This window comes from Chiloscyllium plagiosum, unplaced genomic scaffold, assembly GCF_037043375.1.
Source record: "Chiloscyllium plagiosum isolate Xiang-an unplaced genomic scaffold, Cpla_swu_hap1 HiC_scaffold_4, whole genome shotgun sequence".
NCBI lineage: Eukaryota > Metazoa > Chordata > Chondrichthyes > Orectolobiformes > Hemiscylliidae > Chiloscyllium > Chiloscyllium plagiosum.
In genome coordinates, this window is record NW_028270142.1 from 70,957,071 (window position 1) to 70,979,172 (window position 22,102).

The 22,102-nt window shown below is 40.1% G+C and overlaps 1 protein-coding gene across 3 annotated transcripts in view; it reads right to left on the reverse strand.

Annotated features, from left to right (window-relative positions):
• Positions 1 to 1,960: 1,960 nt before the first annotated feature.
• zfpm2a (zinc finger protein, FOG family member 2a) overlaps positions 1,961 to 22,102 on the reverse strand; it is a 950,399-nt gene continuing 930,257 nt past the window's right edge. For 2 of the 3 annotated variants that reach the window (XM_087986350.1, XM_043688412.2), the window contains 3 exons: positions 12,115 to 12,321; positions 10,276 to 10,494; positions 1,961 to 5,539 (listed from right to left, as the gene is read on the reverse strand). In XM_087986350.1, coding sequence (XP_087842476.1) covers positions 3,021 to 5,539; positions 10,276 to 10,494; positions 12,115 to 12,321 — 2,945 coding nt within the window. In that variant the 3' untranslated portion in view covers positions 1,961 to 3,020. The remainder of the gene's footprint in view (positions 5,540 to 10,275; positions 10,495 to 12,114; positions 12,322 to 22,102) is intronic. The other variant, XM_043688413.2, reaches the window with a different exon arrangement.

The following is a 22,102-nucleotide window of genomic DNA, read 5'->3' on the forward strand; positions in this document are numbered from 1 at the left end:
GCATTTTCTTGAGTATCAGTATCTGCATCAAGAATTGAAACCCAGTCCTCAGATTGCACTGTCTGATGATTGGCATGGACATTCATTTCCTTGGAATAATTATTTACCCATAAAACCAAACTTCAGAAAATTAGTTGACTATTCAAAAATGGATAGGAAATTCTGCAGGAAATGGTATTTCTGATACCCAAAGTTTACCACAGAAAAATTCAACTCAACTGCCCAGACACTCCAATCAGTTGAAACATTATGTCAGACCCTGATTAGATTAAGAATTAGATCTCTTCTGTGCTGGAGCTTCAAAGATCAGAGCCTCGTGTTACAATCTACCTAGGAATCCTTAAATCCAAAACTGAAGATCTCTGAAGAAACCATGTTCCCTTTGCAGCAGTTAGTGTGATCTGTTCTGAGATTTAAATGTCCAGCAGCACAGTCAACCACTTTGACAACTCCTGTGAGAGGGCAACTATATAAGGTGAGAGTAGGATAAGTGAGGAGATAGTGGACCAGGGGGGTAGGGTGCAATGGGTTTTTAGGGGAGTTTGGGGTTAGCAGTGTTGGTTCTGACAGGTGGGGAGCATAACAGTTCAAGAGAGTCAGGCTGGCAGGAAAGAGGGAGGGGGAGGGATCAGGGTTGAGTTAGGTTGGTGAGGTTTGAGGTTGGATTCAGGTCTGGCAATGTTGGGCCAATGTGTGGATGGGAGGTGTGAAGAGTGAGGAAGGCTGATCTGATAGGGATGTGCTTGTCTAGTGCTCAAGGGGCATATTGGGTCAGGGAAGGTGTACTGAAGGTTGCTCAGTGGTGAATTTGGGGAGGGAGGGTCAGTTTAAGCATAGAATACTCATAGTGTGGAAGCAGGTCCTTCGGCCCAACAAGTCCACATCGACCCTCTGAAGAGTAACTCACCCAGACCCATTCCCCTAACTAATGCATCCAAGATACACATCTCTGAAAACTGTGGACAATTTAGCACAGGCAATTCACCTAACCTGCACATGTTTGGATTATGGGAGGAAAGCGGAGCACATGGAGGAAACCCATGCAGACACGAATGCGCAAACCCCACACAGCTTCCGTCACCTAAGGCTGGAATTGAATCTGAGTCTCTGATGCTGTGAGGCAGCAGTGCTAACCACTGAGCCATCATGCTGCTCCCTAACCAGAAGTGTCAGTAGATTCTAAATAGTCTAATACCCAGAGTGATGACCTCCAAATCCAGAGGGTATGGATTCAAGGGAATTGCTCTTGGAAAATTGAATTTCACAGACAATTCCTAGAGATTCTAAATGAAAACCCAAATAAAAACTGTTCTGAGGAAGGGTCACTGGACCCAAAATGTTAATTTTGATTTCTCTTCACAGATGTTGCCTGACCTGCTGAGCCTTTCCAGCAACTTTTGTTTTTGTCCTTGAGATTCTGCTGTGTCTGACATTCCACAAGGTCCCAATGCAAAACCCTAGTCTGTGCTGCTCCAACAGTTCTTTGTCCATTGAAATATCCTGGTAAACATTGGAGGACCCATATTCTTTATCACTAGAATACCATCCACACCCCAAACAAATCTGAAGTCATTAACTCTATCCTTTTTCCTGGGGATTAATGTCCCAGAAATGCACCAGTTATTATGCTTGTATATATTTGCTAACAGGTACCAAGAGGACAACAGGTATGAATGGCCTGGCATTCTATGCCAGTCACCAATGCTGATGTTGACACAGTAGCTCCATCTTCCATGGTACTATGGCAAAATAATACTTCAGCTTGTGAAGGAAACTGTGTGTTGTCTGTACAGATGTCAATGAAAAAGCATTGTGTTAGAACCAGAACTTACAACCTTAAGCCTTACAAATCATTTGAAAGATCTGGAGGAAAGTGCTTTGAAAAAACAATCTTGAAATATTTACACACATTGATTAAAATGTCACTCCATGCACAACAATGATGTAAGCCATGTAAGGGTCTCTCACTTTATGGAATCTTTATTCCATCCATACGCATGCATAGTAACAACATTGTTGAGAAATAATTTCTACCAGAAGTAGAACAATATTTGTTTTATCACCAGTTGCAGTATTGGTACTCCATTATTCAGATATTATTGTCCCCAAGAACACTTTTGCAACAACAAACTGCAACTACTAATTATATTTTCAATAAAATACAGCATGAAGGTTTCAACCACTGTTCAATACTGCTTCCAGTAATGTTGTTCATATTAAATTTTGCATTTTACAGCAAATGTTTCAAAAGTGAGACAAAAGCATCAGCAAAGGAAAGTACAGTACAGATTACTATACAAGAAAGTTAACAACTTCAATAAAACATACATATCTCAGTTTAAGAAAATGGATAAGAACAAACTGCTACATATATTTCATCTTATGCAAAGCTTACTAATTACTGTATATGCTGATATATAAGCTGCAATTTAGGACTGAAATGTATTAAATGGAAATGGAATTATATATGCCACTTTAGTTGTTTTTAAGGCCTACAATACCTTTGGCATTTGCAGTCTTAAAGTGAATGCAACTTATATTCTGGCATTTACAGCAAAGTTGCAACAAATACAGGGATATTTGAATACACAAGTGCTTTACCTCACCAGTTTACCTACAAATGCTGTCTCTATGTATGTGACTTGGACCTCTTTCTACAGTGCAAACCGTAATTGTTTCACGAGAATAACTATACAATAACATTAAAAAACAATTTCAGTATAAACTTTTTTAAATAAAAATTGAAATTTAACCACAGCTATGAATACTGCTTGGAAAATAAATTATTTCTGGTGAAAAATAGCACGGACATTTCACATTAATATCAAGACTTATGAACAACGTTATGAAATGACAGACTAGCCTCAAGCCATCGAACTACACAGCTATTCCTTGATTGTCCTGGTGTAACTGTCCTGATGAAACTCAAGCAGCATTTTTTTCTTTTTTTTCTTTTTTTTATACAAACTGTGCATGGCTAACACTATACTACAGACAGACGCAGTGCATGACAGTAATTTTCATTTGACATGTTCTGCAGCATGTGATGAGCAGTAGAACTTCTTGTGGGTTATAAAGTTAGACAAGTTATTAAATTGAATGTCACAGAGACGACAGTATTTTCCACTGTTTGTGGACTGGACAGAACCACCAATGCTTTTTGGTGTGTGGACTAATTGCTCTTCCAATGATGCTTTAGCTGAGGGTGATGCATTTTCAGTTGCAGGGATGGGATTCTCAGCAACCCAAGGAGGAGATTCTTGGCCATCTAGTTGTTGGAAACTCTGGGATAAGGTATCTTGATGGGGGTTACCCGAAAAAAGCCTGTTTTCCTGTTTGATTCCTCCATTGACTGCTATCATACCCCTGCTCTTTGGTACTGATGAAACAGGTTCTTTCTTCTGTAGAGAACAGCCATTGGATACAGAATGATCTCGAGGAGAATCAATCCTCTCACGTGTGGCTTGCACTAGCTCATCTATCTCACTGCGTATGAAAACAGCTCCTGAGATATAGTCAGTAGGTTTAACTCCATAATATGGAGATAACTGCTCGGTCCCTGTCAATTTTTTTATTGCTCCAGGATAAAGACAATTTGGATAGAGCAAGTTCTTATTTTCTTCCTTAGCAGAAATTATTTGAGCTGCCTCATTGAAAGTTTTCAGCCCTTGGAGTGTTGCTAATTGAGTGGGGAATATATTTCCATTTGGAGAGATGAGCTTTGAATTTTCATTTTTCTCACATGCAATTACACTTCTTTCATTGCTGCCTGCAGGGCTGGTTGTTTCACTTTTCACCAAAGTACCTTCTCTTTGCAGGTCTTGAAATTTTGTTTGTTCTAAATGCGCTACTTCACGTTGGGCAATCATTCCTGGACAAAAGTTTTGCTTGTGAGCAAGATAACTTTCTACTTTGTTAAAACTAATCTTGCACACAGTACATTCATGATAGTCTAAAAGTCTTTTAGGAGAACAGGCTGTTTTCTCAGTTTGAGGCGAACACTTCTTGCTTAAATCCATAGGAAGATCCAGTTCCACACCGACAACGACAGGCAACGCGGCACTGCACTTGACTGATGTAACATTTCGAGTCCCTGGGACGGAGGGCTCCACATGCTTTCCAAGAAACATATCGGATCTCTGGTGAGAAGTTTCACCTAGATTCTCCAGGGATTCTTGAGAAGAGGTTCCAGGACTCCCCATAGCTGATACACTAAGAAAAGCTTGATGGACCATCTGCGATCTCTGTTCCTGTTCCGGGAGGGAAATCTCATACATTTTCCGCCGCTTGCGGCTACGTATGGTTCTTTGCATCGCTGGGACCTTGTTTGCTGCCATACGTTTCACTGGTGGGTCATGACGTGAAGCGCAGTAGTATTGTTTGTGCACAGCGTATGTTTCATGTCTGCTAAAGGTTATATTGCAAGCTTCACATGTAGTTTTATTCGGATCATTAGCGATGTCCAATAGGGGAGTTCCGGGTCGCTTCCCATCCTTAGGCTTGCTATTCAATTGCTCATCGTTGCTACTGGCAGCGGACTCTTTTTTCAACTGCGTTGAACTATCTTTTTCAGGACTTTTTCCATTCGAGCCAGCAACATCTACCACTACAGAAGAATTAATATTTGTTGGCTGAATAAGTGGGTTTTCCGGATCAGGTAAATTACAAAGGGCATTGTGAATGCTAATGGGACTGTGCCCACTACTGGGACTAACTGTCTCTGGCACTTTCTCACCAGTGTTGGTGAAATCTGGCGACTTAGCGACATGCTGCCATCGGGTGCTGCAATAATGCTTCTTGTGAACCAAATAGTTATCCAAGTTGTTGAATGTGATATTGCATTCAAAACAAATTGCGCCCTTTGGTACCAATGGACTGTAAATGACAGGGGGATAGTTGCTTCCACCCTGCCTTAACCTGCGATGTACCAATTCGGACATTTTAGCTAGGATTTCTGAAGCTTGAGGAACCATAGAGATATCCTGGGAGAGAGAGAACTGAGAAAGGAAGGGACCCATTGGGACATTGGATCCTATGTTATGCTGAATTGGAGAAGAAGCAAGTCGTGGGCTAGATGGTTCTGATTTGATTCTGGTATATGGGAAACTCTGCCTGTTTCCCGCAGGCTGTGTTTCGTTATTCAAGCTTGTTACACCCAACTGTACATTTTTCTCCACTTTTTCTCCTTCAGTGTCAGAGCAGATTTCTTTATTCTGGCTGACGCCCGGAGATGGCGGGACATCCTGTCTGTTTGCTGTATCTGCTGTCGTCGACTGCAAAGTGTCCTCGCTGTTGAGTGGAGAGTGTTCATTTTCACTTTCCCTTCGCAACCTCCTGCTCTGACTGTGATGGAGCTCCTGGTGCTGCATCAGCTTCCTATGGTTTTGGAATCCAAAGTGGCAATGACTGCATTTGAAGGCAGCTGGTGTGAGGTGAGTGAGTACATGGTGTTGGAAGCTCAACACATTGTCTGCTATGTACTCACAGATGGTACATTTCAGGCTGGCACCAGCAGAAAGGGACTCTTCAATTTTCAAACCTGTTCAGAAAGAAAACATTTTTCACTATTGTAGCTCCATTACAGACTGATAGTAGATTTGCAATGGAAAGTTGATTGAGTAATATGCTTGCCCTGTACTTGGTTGACATTATTAGCCTTGGCATTAATCTCCATGAACTTTAAATTTTTAAAGCAAATCAGAATATCAAGTTTGCATAATACTTAGAAAACTGAAAAAGCTAGCCATAATTCAGTCTTTTAGCATCCCTTGCTAATCTATGAAGGGGGAGGTTTTGATAAATTTAATATTGCTAATATCAAAGAATGGGAATTTAAAGAAATCCAAAATGATGGTCAACAATTTTGCTGAATTGATGTTTGCCTTATTAAGATGATAGTCTGCTGTTATAACATAGGCAGTGACTCTTTCAAAATAAAGGGGTTCGTCTGTGCATTAAAACAGCCATTATAAAGCTAAATCTTTGTTATTTAATATTATCAAGAATCACTGCCAGTTTGTTCTGGTCTTCTGAGTTTTTTTTTAAGATAATTTAGCCATACCTATCTGAAGGACAAACCACTAATAATGTTATTATGTAAAGGATGTGTAGCAACACGAGAGTAGATTTTTGTGCAATGCCAGGTAGAATAGTCATTTTACACCCTTTATTAACTGTATGGGGACTTGCACATATTAATTCTTTATTCACGATAAGATGTATAAACTATTAAGAAATGATCCAAACAAAATTGTCACAACAGCCTGTTTTCTGGCGAATAAAAAAGGTATCACTGTATAAAATTCTTAGGGAAATAAAATGATTTACAGCATAGAAGGAGTCCATTTGGCCCATTGTATGCATGCCATCTTGTGAGGAGTTATCCAGCCTAATCCCACCTTTCAACTCTTGGTCCATAGCCTGCAGGTTATGGCACATCAAGTGCACATCCAAGTTTTTTCTAACTGCGGTGATGGTTTCTGCCTTACCACCCTTTAAGAGAAACCTGGATAATCTTTTATTAAATTGATCAAATCATATGTTGCAAATATTATATAAATAAAACAGGAAGTACTGAAACTGTTGAAAAGCTGAAATACAATCTCAGGATTCACTTGGCGATCACTTCTGTGATTTCTACATTTATCAGACCCTCTGATTGTGTTGTAGACTTGGAGCTGTACCCCAATATGTTATCAGCTACATTCAAACAAAATTCATGTAAATACATATTTATCAAACAGGAGAGAGGAAAACAGCACAGAAGACTTTAACAGGAAACATTTTATGGTGGCTATCTAACAGCAAATGTAGAACTAGTTTTCCAATGTGAGCCCAGCAACTAGATGGAACAAATCGGCTCTGTGCACATGTCCATCGCCTGCAAGGAGTACCCAGTTGGAAAATGTACCACAGGCATCTATTGACAAACTGAAAAATGGCTGCTAAAGTAGATTTAAAGAAACCAAAATGACAACGATGGATGAACGACTGCCTAATCAGGCTGATAATCCTCTGTCCACTGACATGACATACATACATAGACATACCTTTTCAAAAGAAAATGGTTAGTCCCTGCTTTACAACAGCAGTCAATACAGCATCATGTAAAATTCGGCATTTATTAGTTTATAAATGTCACAAATCGCTTCAAGGTTATTGTGGATTTAATGAGTTTTCAGAAGATCACCGTTACTCAATGAGTTAAAGGCAAATTAAAATAGATTCCCGTTTGAATATAGACAATAAGAAGAGGTGCTATCATTGTGGTATTATTTTTTATTCAACACAAAACTTTCACTCAGCACATAATTTTCCAATAGAAAAGCTGGAATCAAACACGCTTAAATATTTCAGTACAACATATTGAAACAAAGTTCTTCCGTTCCTAACATGGAACAGGATCTTATCTTTCCTCACTGTAATCATTAAAGAAAATACACATAAAATATGATTCTGTTTATTTCACTTCAAATCAATGTAGAGAAAAGAATGGTGGGTAGCACTGCTACCTCACACTGCTGGGGACCTGGGTTTGATTCCACCCTTGTGTGACTATGTAGAGTTTACATATTCGCCCTGTTTCTGCATGAGTTTCCTCCCATAGTCCAAAGATGTGCAGGCTAGGTGAGCTAGCCATGGGAAATGTCGGGATACAAGAATGGGGGCGGGGGGCTTTTCTTCGAAGGTTGGTGTGCACTCGATGGGCTGGATGGCCCATTTCTACAATGTAAGGATTCTACGAATCAATCATGAAACTCAGTTAATTGTCAGTGGATTTCGACTAGGGTGAAATTCTCACACCTTTAATTGCGATATGAACATGACGAGGAGCTGGAACAAAAGAATGAACTGCAGCTCAACACAATAAGCTGCAACGTTGTCCCAATTTTATTTGCACGAAGTTTTGAAAGTTAAGAATATCAGTTCAACAATGGTCTACAGTTGAGTATATAATCTAATTAACATTCCATAAAAGGACAAAGGAAATTTGTGAAGATCATAATCTTAATTTTAAATCTCCTTCTCCGATGGAAACAAGGGGCTAGATTTTGTTTAAGTGGCAAGATCTCCACTCCTCATAACTACATAATGGTGGTGGAGCTGTTAATTGGCTTGAGATGTTCATTCAGTCCCGATCAATCTTCTGTAAAATGCCAGACAATCCAATAGACAGCAGCTTGCAAATCCCAACAGCACCACCGGTGGTCATTGCTAGGATTTGCAGCTAGTCCTGAAGAAGTTCTGCTGTGATGGAGCCCAAACATTAGTGTCAGGTCCCTGGTGAGGGAGGACGAGGTGATGTAATCATGTCATGTTGGACATGGCAGAGTGAGAAAAGGATAAATAATGGGTGGAGAATCTCGATGTTGCTCCTGCAACCACAATGACCATGCATTGGTTTAGTAATTAAGACCTCAAATGATCCATGGATGGATGAGCTTCCTAATGCCATCTGAACACTGGTAAAAATGCATCCCACCATCTGCCATTCTCTTGCTTGGCAGCCGTAAAATCCAGTCCTAAATAGTAAATGAAAAGGGACTCACTCAAGGTTGTGAGTGTATGTAAGTCTGTAGAGCAGGGTCCAATTATGTCACTATATTTTAAAGTTAAACTTGAGCATGAGGTTTCTTTGCCAGGCAATCACTGTCCAGAACAGCAACCAATGAAAACAACAAAGGGTAAACACAATAAGATGCTTTTTCATATTCCTCATGAGTCAGGAGAAAACCTGTACCCCTGAGCTCCACAGATAAATATTTGGCCCTCCGATGTCCCTGACTCGGATTTCATCCCATAGCAGTACAAAAACCAAACTGCTGGGTCTGATTTAAAGGCTGAACACCTGCTTTTCTCAACCTCATGGTTGTTTTAGGTTGACAACCCAGCAAGCAGCATAATAAGGCCCAGCTGTTAAAATTATCCAGGCTGTCATGCTATCATTCCCAGATTGCACACCACCCATTCCTACATAGCTGCTTGGGAGTTAACATCAAGCTTTGAATATCTGCATGTATTGGAAAGGCTACTTTAGCTTACAATAACCCAATTATTGTAGGTGCAATATGAAAGGACATTTGCAGCCTGTTGCATTTGCTGTGACATTTTAGGTGGGTATGAAATTATCATTGCACTGGATACGTGTTTATCATTAGAATGAAACCCAAACCAAATGCAATAATTGAAAATTAAAATAAGTTCAAGGTTTAAGCGTCTGAAGAAAAAGATGTAAATGTGTAACAGATTCATTAGTGCTTGAAATATTGGTAAACATTTCAGCTTGTGACCCAAGGCTTCCTTCCTTCCCCAGACTTTATTGACCCTCAGTGTATCCAACTGAAATTGACTGTTAAAACAGAGTAACACGCTGATTTAGTGACACCTAATATATTATGGCTGAAAGGTATATGTGCACTAATGTACTCTTCTCAGCAAATTTGGGTTGGAAATGCGAGGGTGCACGTTTTCTAAATATGTAATTTATATTTTATTTTGAGTATGCTGGCTTGTGGTAACATCCCTTTTGCCTGTTATTTCTTCTGCCCTCTCTTTTTGTTCTCTTTGTTTCCAAGACAGTATTTGAAAGTGGATGTTATTCTAAAACTAACCACTGGGAGTCAGCTAGGAACATTTTCAGATTGGCTGTTTCATTAATCGTCCTCACTATTTGTGAAGGACTGCTTGGTCTGCCCATATACCTGCCAAAAGCAACACTGTTTACTTTCCTAATTCATCCCTGGAGCAATTGGAGGTGCAATCCCACATCCTGCCTTGCAGTAGCATCCTGATCTACTTTTATGTAATTTACTTATTATTGTTGATAGGTTTGCAACATTAGCATTGTAACATCTGCAGTGCCAATTAAGGAACACTGTTCCTTTAATATCTTTTTAACATGAGTGAACAGCTTAACTGGGCAAATAATGTTTGCTCCAGAATGTACTTTCATTGAGGTAGGTTGCTATTAATTTAAGTCAACTTATCTAACACATGCACATGTACTAATACTCTGATAAGACTTCAAGAGGGATACTGCAAGTTCCACATTTAACATAAAACTGCATTTCTAGTTGTGTTTTGTAATGGTTGGTTTGAGATATAGTGCTATTCAAATCATTTACTATCTTTGAGTACTGTGATTACAATTTAACAGGCTAGAAACATCATCTTAAATTATCCCTTAGTCCAGTCAATGTAACTTTCTAAACTCCATTTTGCAGCTATCAGTGAATTGACAATGCAAAATTCAAATTACCCCACGGTGACTCTTACCACTGTGTGAATTCATGTGAGTTTCAAGAGCCCTGGCATTGGGGAAGCTCTTGTTGCAATGTGGGTAAGGGCATGGTTGCTGAAGAGGACCAGCCTCTTTCTCCTCTGATAGTGAGGATGCTTCCCTTTGTCTCCCACTGCAGTAGTACATGAGGTGAGCCTGCAGGTTGCGTTCACTGCGGTACCAAATTCCACATGACTTGCATGGAAAGATATCCTCTGCAATGAAAGAATATATGTACATTATAGTATGGGTGAAATCAGGCAATTTTTCATTCTTATAATGAGTTTGAGACTATACTAATTTTTTTTGCCTTCCTCAAAATTGAGAGACAATCAGGCCTCCATTACTTTTTTGTCCAAATTAATCAATTATTCAAATTCCATCATTTTAAACTTCTTTTAAACATATAGGTGATGAATTCTGGATATAGAACAGAAAGTATAACCTTTTGTTCAGGTCTTAATTTTACCAATGTTTTGTTAAATTGCTAACTATCTAATCCTTGATCTTGGCGAGACAGTCTCCGCTTCTGTGAAACAAAAACAAAAAATTACTGGTCAGGCAGCACCCCAGGAGAAAGCAAAGAAATGAATGTCACAGTTGTTTCAAGCAGGGACCATTTGTTTTGAAAGAAGGTCAACATTCAAAACTTTAATCCCTTTATTCCCTCCACAGATGCTGACTGACTTGCTGGTATTTTCTGTTCTTTTTCCAGATTTCCAGCGTCCACAGCTTTTGCTTTCCAATTCTGTGAAACAGTTCAAATAGATCCTGTATTCTAAACAGACCATTATACAAAACATTTAACTTTGAAAGGGGCACAGAAGAAGCAGTTATGGATTGCTGGCCCATTATATGTTGCCTGTTTATTTTTTTTATTGCTTTCAAATGGAAAGGAAATCAGAGTGCAGTAAAGGTGGTGATAGAACTCGATACTTCTATCGCCCCAAAGCTGAAAATTTTATCCATGATGGATAAAGCTGTAATTGGAAAATCAATAATTATTAGACAATTGAAATCCGATGACCCCAAAAGTAATGGTCAACTTCTTTTTCTGACCCAGCCTTTTTTTATTTTTCATCATGTGATTTAAAGGGGTAATTTCACTGTAAACATGTTTACTGTGGTTTCGAGAGATTATGTAATTTCATCAAAAGGCATTGATGGGTTTGCAAGATGCTCTCACGAAGAAAATGATGTCTTTCTACTTTCCTCAAATACTACAAGGCCTGAAAAGATGACAGGATTCTGTTAAGTAGTATTGCGCAGATTTGGGGCATCATATGAGGCATAACATGCACATTTGTCAAATGCTCGTATAAGGGAATATGATGCATGAGATAAATTATAATATCACAAAATGTGCTTGCTGTAGTGCAGGAGAACAGATGACACATAAGTGATTCGCATAGAATCTGGGTTTAAGCCAGTTAACCAGCATTAATATTCCTCACGTTGTTTCATTAAAGCCAATCTGGGCTGAGGTATATCAGCTTTCCTGCCAAAAAAACAAAGTGCCATGTCTTAAAGCAATAGTCACAACATTTGTTTGGCTAACTGTAAAGAATTCATATGAGTTGGGTGGAGAAGGGAATAAATATTTTCACAAGAATTCCCTCTTTTGTGTTAGTTTATGTAAAAATCAATAAGAGTACAGAAAATGAAATATCATTTTATAATCACATTAATTCCTTTCACTGCAGTTTCACACAAAGCACTTTCTGTCATATACATAATCTTGAAACTATTTTCTACGTGGTTACTTAAGAACAGTTATCTCATGTCAGAAACAAAAGTCAGATTCATGACTATAAAAGCGTAATTTCTAAACTTACTGTTTACGATTGCAGTAGGTAAAATGGATGCCATAGCTGCTTGCTGAGGTAGCAGCTGTATTGTGTCCAGTAGGCGGGCTGGATACATGCCCTCTGTGATGGCCATTTGGCTGACAGCTTGAAGCCTTGAGTCAAATTCCACCGCAAATGCAACCAATTCCTCACCTTCTGACAGCATTTTAGTCATTGTACACCAAAGCTGGCCCCCTAAAGAAAAGGAGAAGAAATGTTCTGTTGATTAATTACAAAATAAATAACTTTAGAAGATCCATCAAATTATTCATAAGATTGTCCCTATATTATCTAATTTCATGAAGTCTACCAATTTTGTTTTCATATTTATTGGTTTTAACTCAGACTCAGGCAGTGATAATTAATTACTGACTGTGAATACAATTTTGTTACAAAATGAAAGGTTGTGCTCCCAGTTCCCAGTTCTGTTCTCGCCTGACAAGAACTGGACAATACAAACAATTGTGATACTCGTCCTAGAATTTGGCTCAATTCAAACTCTGAGTCAGGTGGTTGAGAATTTAAATCTCATTTCAGACTTCAACATGCAATGAATTGACATTTCAGTACAGGACCAAGAAAGTACTAAATTGTCAAGAATATTGATACTGGCTGAGACATTGAAATAAACTAGTTTTTCTTTCAGGCTTTTGTGACACCTTTTTACAGAAAAAAAAGTCAAATCCCTAAAATGTTCCTTCTTTGCCCACATTCATCTTTGAAAAACATAATGAATTACTGAATGTGAATACAATTGTGTTACAGTGTCATTGCTGTTTATGGGAGCTTGTACAGGACACGCTAGCCTTTGTAGCAAGGCACCTGTGACCACACTAAAAATATAACTGATTGACTGTAAAGCACTTTGGGATAATCTAAGGATGTGAATTACACTTACACAGTAAGTTACAGTTCCTAAATCTACCCCATTGGCAATTCATCAATTCACCCCAACTGTGATTCTGAATTTTCTGGCTTTGTTCTAGAGAACATAACTCACTGATGCAGGTCAGATGGCAAAAAGATTACTGCCAGGGCTAACATTTCAAAAAGCTTTTTGAAAAGATTCTCCCTCTCCAGAGAGAGGCAAGAAAGGATCAGGTCTCAACTGCAATTATATTGTAATCATCATGTTGGAAGAAAGGGCTATTTTTGACATAAATAATATTCTCAGTTTATATTAAAAGGATTGGAAATTTTATCCACAAAACTGGAACTTAAACAAACAGATTGCATGTTGTAATTATGAATAATTTAACACAAAGATAGAAAAAGCCAGATTAAAAATGGAATGGCAAAGCAACATAAATGTCTGGACTATGATTTCATGACTGTTATAAACAAACAAAGTTGAAACTTACAAAATCTATTTCATGTAAAGTCTTACAGTCACTGTAAGAAACCTTTATAGTTTGTCATTTTTGGATTGTAACTCACATTTCATGAATTAATCTTATTGTATGAGAGCAAAAATTCAAAACCTTCTCCAATCCCAGGTTTTCCACATGCCACACCTGAGTAATGCTTAAATGATTTAAAACTAATTGAAGGTGAAATAGTCAAAGTTTGACACTTGCCTTCTTTCCACTGATTCTCATCTGTTTTATACACATGCCTATTCTAACATGGAAATCTGAGAACAACCTAATATTTGGAGAATGGAAGCTGATTGTATAGTCTTGCCATTAGATTATATTTACGAAGAATATACCAGCCTCTCGGTGTGAAGTTTAGAAGACAACCCCTCAACTCTTTATCTCGGATTCACTTTGATCTCAAGTTGAATACTTGGATTTTCTTTTCATGATGAAATTAAAAAGAAAAGTGGACATTTTGTCGGATTGTATTGTAGGGTTGTGGGGAAAAAAAAGGAACAGGAGCTAATGTTTTGTGATCTAGCTCTATAAATAGGCTGGAATTCCTTGGTGTTGGGATTCAGGAAAATTCATGTTGTGATCCCATTTCTACACTGGAAATACTGCTTTGTATGACTTTCTACATGGGAGAGGTGGGAAATGGGCCTCCTGCACTTGCATGGTAGTCTGAATGGAAATGTAAATAGAGGTGATTGTGTCAAGACTGATCAAATGCCTGCCGGCAACTTCTACAAGTAAAATTGAAGTCTCCCTGAAGGAAACATCATCATTGACAGTGCTGAATGAACTTTGAATTGGGAGTATTCTCACTGCTGATGCAATTGCTGGCTAACATTTTGATGTGCCTGTCAAAGTCAGCACAGCACTAAGTAACATCACAGTCCATTGCATGCTTCCTTGACTTTTCACTCTGCTGCCTGTGAAGGCATAGGTCTGAAAACCTATAGGCCGGGTCTCCGCACTCTCCTCTAAGTGGCTGCACACTCTTACCTGCGTAGCAATACAAAAGAACACAGCAGCCCAGCTCATGGGTTACTCTCCGCATGCAGCCTCAACTTTTCTGACCCTGGAGTACCACTATCCCACAGCTTCAACAGAGGAACCACTCAGCAGGTCATCACTTGATCATAGAATCCCTACAGTGTAGAAGCAGGCCATTTGGCCCATTGAGCCCACACTAACTTTCCAAGGAGCCTCTCAACCAGACCAAGCCCCTACATTATCCCTATGTGCATTTCCCTTTACCCTGCACATTCCTGGACACCATGGACAATCTAGCATGGCAAATCCACCTACCCTGCACATCTTTGGACTGTGGGAGGAAACTAGAGTACAGAGAGGAAACCCACGCAGACATGGGGAAAATGTGCAAACTCCACACAGGCAGTCGCCAGAGAATGGAATCAAACCCGGGTCCCTAATGTTATGACGCAGCAGTGCTAACCACTGAGCCAATGTACCACCTACTTTGTCTCACTCCTTGTGTGCTTCTCACAGAGCCGGAATTTAGCTGCACATTATTAACATGTGCCAAACTTACAATTGCATGGCTATGCTTAGACTATTGCAAACGCTCTACTGTGGTAATGAAATGAGGCCACAAATCACCAGTCCCTCAGTGTCATCTAAGGATGTCAATTTAATGAAATAACACACACATGGAAAGTACACACACTGACCTGTGTTTGTCAGCTAACCCTAGATGGCTGTTAATGGTGAAATCCCCATTAAGATGAGTAAGAGGGTCATGTGACCACAGTGTGGCAATGATTGCTGTGGGGCTGGGATGAATTCAGAGAACTCATCATGACTTATGGGTAGGAGGGGACGCATCGTTTGACTGACACTGTATTTAATAAGGAAAGCGTATATTAATAGTATGCTGAGTACTGGAATTATCCAAATATTGAGAGGTCCAGGTTTGCCTCTCATTTCTATTTTCCTATATTACTGGGGTGTTCCCACCCCTAGGAGTGGAAGAATATTCAGACAGGAGGGAATCGGTCAGGGGGGAGGGAAAGATTTGGAAGGAAGCAGGAGACAAGTGCTCTAAGCACCAGCACACCTTGCTGAGTAGTATTAGAGCTAGTGACACTAAATCAGGGACACTGCTTTAGTGAAACAAACAAAAATAGTAATTGATAGAGAAACCTAGCAGATTTGGCAGTACCTGCGAAGAGAAAACAGCTGAAAGAGAGCTACTTGTTTCTGGTCTCCATCATGCACAGTTCTTTGTTTTATTTTAGTGCATAGTCTTAGTGTGGAGTATACAACTCAGAGGACAGTTTCAGTGAGTAAGTGTCCTAAGAATCACAGTTTGGGGATCAGTACTTGAAGCAACAGCAGAGGTGTAGTTACCTGTTAGAAATCCCTGGGACATTGCAAGCTCTTGCATTGCATAAAAATGATTTCATGATTAGATGAGCAATGCTGGGGGATTCAAGCACATGAGCCCTTCCCTTGAGATAGTGGCCATCCTCAGGAGGACCTACATAGAGCAGTGTCTGCAACATAATGTCCTGCATAGACATAACCTATGTCAGTTATGTCAGTTCAAAGCCCATACGCTTATGTCTGGAGAGTATATAAGAAGCTACAACCCTGATTGGGTCACTGTTGCATGTGGCTACAGGGAATATCAGCTTCCTACCAGCAGACCCCATCAGATCAGCAGGAAAGCACATCAAAGAGTTCCATGCAGCTTGTGGGAACCCCGCAATCCTCAGCTTTCTCAGCGCCTCTGACAGACCGAGCCTTTGTGATCCAGATCACTCCAGAGATTAAGGCAGTGTAGTCACAGTAAGGGTCCTCGAATAAGAAGGCTGAACACTGCTGTCCTCACTGCCACTTCACCAAAGAAATAAGCAGCTGCCTTCAGCTCCTCGAAGGCAACAACGGAGCACATTGTAGCAGTCTGAGTGTCTGCAGAGCATTGGTCAACTAGATCATTGAATGAATCATTATGGTATTAGAATCATAGAATCCCTATAGCGTGAAAACAGGCCATTAAGCCCAACAAGTCCACACCTACACTCCAAAGAGTATCCCACCAAACTCATTCACCTACTTTACATTTCCTCTGACTAATGCACCTAACGATACCATCCCTGAACACTATGAGCAATTTAGCATGGCCAATTCACCAAATCTACACATCTTTGGACTGTGGAAGGAAACTGGTGCATCCGGAGGAAACCCACGCAGACACAGGATGAATGTACAAACTCCACACAGACAGTCGCTCGAGGTTAGAGTCAAACCAGGTCCCTGGCACTGTGAGGCAGCAGTGCTAATCACTGGATCACCGTGCTGCCCTGTTATGTAAGTATTTGGAAAATAAATTTTCTCACTTACTATAAATTGAATCAACTAGCTTCTGCAGTGCTTTGCAGAAAGAATGAATAAAAATTGCTTGTGTTAGAAATGGTGGTAGGGATTCCTGATGCGTGTCCTGGCAACTGTTATTTTTCCTGTCCCATCCAATATAGTCCTAAACCAGACCTTGCCATGTGATTTCATGAATGACTCTTGATGATTTGTATGTAAGATTTTCAAGTACTTTCTCTCTGTGATTCACTTGCAGTGAAACCTGTGTGGAAAGACTATAAAATAGTAGGAACTATTATGACTATCATTACTGCTCCAGTATAATTCCCAGTTTGGCATAAAAATTTGCAAACACCCTTGATGCCTTGGTACTTTCCTCAATAGGATTCATTCCTGAAGAAGGGCCTGTGCCCGAAACGTCGAATCTCCTGTTCCCTGGATGCTGCCTGACCTGCTGTGCTGTTCCAGCAATAAAGTTTCAGCTACTTTCCTCAATACCCTTGTTTTCTCTCAGTTGAAGTTAGCAGTCAATGTAATCTGTCAATCACATCCATCTCTTTCTGCTAGATCTCGTGGAATCCCTACCATACGGAATGAGGCCATTCAGCCTATCAAGTTCACACCAACCCTATGAACCGCATCCTACCCAGATCCACACTCTAAATTATATCCACATCCTGCATCTCCCATGTGGATGACTCACCTCATCTACATATCCCTGGACACTATGGGCAATTTAGCATGGCCAATCCACTCAGCCTACACATCTTTGAAATGTGCGAGGAAACCAGGGCAGACATGGGGAAAATGTGCAAACTTCATAGACAGTCTCTTGAGGTTGGAATAGAATCCAGGTACTTGGCGCTGTGAGGCAGCAGTGCTAACCACTAAGCCGCCGTGCTGCCCAGATTTGACCACCAGATTTCCATTGCCAGCCACAAGCTAACTCTCAACAGTAATATCTCAAGCAGAGCTGAATGTCACATCTGGCCTGTGCCCAGCTTACATACTTAAAAATGGATGAAGCCTTAAGCTGACAAAGCAAGATACTCTTAATAAGGAAAACAAAGCGGACAGTAGGTGTCATGAAGCAATTAGACATGAAGATTGAGCTTAGTCCAGAGTCCAATCCACAAAGGTACACTTTTCAGCCTAATTACTAGGAAGCAGATCAGGAGATGGAAACCTCTTTCCCTTTAGCTCAAAGGGCACTAAGCCAATGTGGCTTGTTTTTCCCACACATCTAACTGAGGTCAATCACGCAGCACAAACCAAATTAAGCTTCTTATGTTTCTATTTCACAAAATGGCAGTGCACTTACCAACTGACTGAGTGAGGGACTGAATGTTTCTGCCAATTCTGCAATGGATCTTGCAGATTGAGAATAGATTTTTCTAACAAAACATCAAATTCAATATGAACTATGCTGTTCATTAGTGAAGCAAATACTGTAGTTTTTGATAAGTAACTAGAGTGTTTATCTTCTAATAATGACAGCACTTTTACGTACACTTCATTTTTTTCTCCTGAAGATTAAAATTTGGAAATTACTATTTGCAAGAATCTGGTAGAGGAGATAAGAACAAATAAGTTATGTTAACACTCTGACAGAATTAGGACATTGTTGTATGGAAACCCAGGCCAATTAATTAAACCAGTCTGTTAGTTTTCAACAATGTGCAAACAAGCCTATGTAAAATCCTTCATCATTTTCAACATTTTTTTTCAAATGGAAAGTGATTGTGACAATCAACTTCTGCATCTGGTTACATTTGCAGAATGATGATATAATTACTATGTACAAAACTCTCCTGAGGAAAATAATATATGACGACGTGATTTTAAATAATATGCTTTGTGGTAACGAAAATCAGACCAGATTAACAAGATTCATTTGAATAGAGTTAGGACACAAACAGACCCTAAACTCTTTCTAAATGTGTTCTAATTATAAGCTAAGACCAAGTGTAGATGGCCTTCAAGCTATCACCTTTTCCCCATATTACAACTTGCTAAAAATAAATGCGCTGAATACCTGGCATTTGATGTTGGGTGCCTGATTCTCTACACCTATATCAGTGGGACCTGGGAAAATTGAGGTGATGAAGTTCAAATTATCTTTCCATTAATATGCCTATTATGAAATTAGCATTACCTTTAAGACTTATTTATTGATAATGTAATAGTGCTAAGAGTAACTCTTTCTGAACCTCTTGGTCCAGGAAATCTAAACAAGACAAAACAGTGAGCAAGAAATTGAAGCACTTTATTATCATTTGGGATGCAAGCAAGGGCAGTTGCTCATCACTAATTGTCAATGAGAACAGTCAAGAAATATCCACATTGCTGTAGGTTTGGAATTACAACCGGACAGACAAGCTAAGTATGGTAGATTTCTTTCACTAAAGAGCCATTACCAGATCAGATGTTTTCTCACTACAGTTGAAAGTGGTTTTATGATCACTAATATTGTGAATAGTTTTAATTCCAGACTTTTTATTGATTGATTTTAAATTCCATCAAATGCCATGATGGGATTTGAACCCATTCCTCCAGGGCACTTGCATTGACCTCATGACGATGAGTCTAGTGACATTACTGCTACTCCATTACCCATCTATAAAAATATTTTTAAAAAAATGAACATCTTTAGGCTTGTTACCAGATTAGCAGAGCTTGAGATTGTATAAGATCAACTTATACTGTCATTTAATGTGTTGCGGCTCAGACGGTACCAACCTTGCTCTTAGTTGGAGCTTGCTTTGTGCAAAATACATGCTTCATTAGACAAGTGACTACATTTCAAATGTATTTTTGCCTTGCATTCATCAGGATAAATGTAAGAATGCCAAATTTTGAACAATTACAACAATTTATACAATAGTAAAAGATACTGATGATAAGCTGAGGCATTGTGATTGAAATAAACAAAAGGGACCTACAGGCTCCCCAAGCTCCCAGGCAATTCAAATAAGGTGCAAGTTTTGAAAATGTCCATTATGGTTGCAGGGAACATGTTTCCACATTTGAGTACATTGATTATTTGCCACTTCTATCAAGCATAAGCTTGACTGATTATCTTAAATGAGTTATTACTGACGAGTCATGGAATAATAGAGTCATAGAAATCTACAGCACAGAAAAAAGCTCATTACATTTGCATTGGTCAAATTTTAATCCCATTTTCTAGCACTGGCTCATAGCCTGGTATGCCTTGCCATTGCAATTAAATATCTAAATCCTTCTTAACTTAGAGGAGCATTCTGTGGGAAGTTGGCTCAGTCACCACCACCGATCAGTGGAGTGAGGAAGAACCCAGTGTCAACAAACAGTAAGCCCCAAACATTATATTATTGTGGTGTTTCATCCTTCCCTCCTCTTCTGACTTAAAAAAAAGAGAGGAAAGAGAGGTTGAGACAGGCTGTTCGGAAGTTTGTTGCAGCCGAGAGGGTATTTGGTCTGCTTGAACTGTAATTTAAGTGACCACTTGTTATAAGTGCACACTTAGGTGAATACTGGACTTCGTTGAGTAAGGCAAGCAAGGTCAGATTCTTTTATCTTTCTTAGTGTAAAAAGGCAGAGATGGCAATTAGGGCAGTGATGTGCTCCTCCTGAGAGATGTGGGAGATCAGGGAGTAGTCTAGTATTCCTGACGACTATGTCTGCAGGAAGTGTGACCAGCTGCAGTTCATTACAGAACGCATTGTTCGGTTGGAGTGGCAGTTGGACACACTGAGAAGCATACAGGGGGGCACAGAGTGTGACAAACACTTGTTACAGTGAGGTGGTCACACGTAACAGGTTCAGTTACGTTGATCGCTGACTGCCAAGTGAGATTAGATTAGATTAGATTACTTACAATGTGGAAACAGGCCCTTCGGCCCAACAAGTCCACACCGCCCCGCCGAAGCGCAATCCACCCATACCCCTACCCCTACATTTTACATTTACCCCTTACTTAACATTACGGGCAATTTAGCATGGCCAATTCACCTGACCTGAACATCTTTGGACTGTGGGAGGAAACCGGAGCACCCGGAGGAAACCCACGCAGACACGGGGAGAACGTGCAAACTCCACACAGTCAGGCAGGCAGGTAGTGCAGGCATCTCCTACGGCTATTCCCCTCTCTGTCAGGCATATTGCTTTGGATACTGTTGGGGGTTAGCCTCTCAGGGGACTATAACAGCAGCAGCCAAGCCCTGTGGCACCACAATTCGCTCAGCTATAGAGCATGGTTGAGCAAGATTCAACCGAGCGATAGTAGTAGGAAACTAGCTAGTTAGGGGCACTGACGGGCATTTCTGCGGCTGGGTTCAAGACTCCTGGATGGTATTGCATCCCTGGTGCCAAGGTCAAGGATGTCTCTGAGTAGTTGCACAAAATACTTAAGAGGAGGGTGAGCAGCTTGAGGTCATGGTGAACATAGGTAGAAAGACAGATGAGGCTTTGCGGAGTGAGTACAGTGAGTTAGGAAAAAAGCTGAAAAGCAGAACTGTGAGGATAGTAGTTTCTAGGTTACTGCCAGTGTCATGTGCTAGTAAGACCAAGGAATAGAAAGATAAGACAGATGAATACACCATGGTGGCTCAGTGGTTAGCCCTGCTGCTTCACAGCACCAGTGACCTGGGTTCGATTCCAGCCTCAGACGACTGTCTATGTGGAGTTTGTACATTCTCCCCATGTTTGCATGGGTTTCCTCCCACAGTCCAAAAATGTGCAGGCTAGGTGAATTGGTCATGCTAAATTGCCTATAGTGTTTAGGGAATGAGTCGGTTATGGGCATTAGTCAGGAGTAAATGTAGAGTAGTAGGGAATAGGTCTGTGTGGGTTATGCTTCAGAGGGTCGATGTGGACCTTTTGGGCCACAAAGCCTGTTTCCACACTATAGGGATTCCATGATTCTATGAATTACCTGGTTTAGGAGCTGATTCTTGGATCATGGGGATCTGTTGTGGGGCAGGGATGACCTGTTCAAGAGGGACGTGTTGCATCTAAACTAGAGGGGAACTAATATCCTTGCAGTGAGTTTCAATAGTGTTACCCAGGATGGGTTAAATGAGAGTGCAGGAGGTTGGGAACCAGAGCAGCAGGTCAGCAAGTAGAGGGATTAAGGGGAACATAGATATTAGGACCAGTAAATTAGATAGAAAGAGCAGGCAGAGACAGGTAAATGGACATGATGATACTAATTAACTGAAATGTGTTTATTTCAATGCAAGGAGTATTATAGGTAAGGGAGATGAGCTTAGAACCTATACCAGTACATGGGT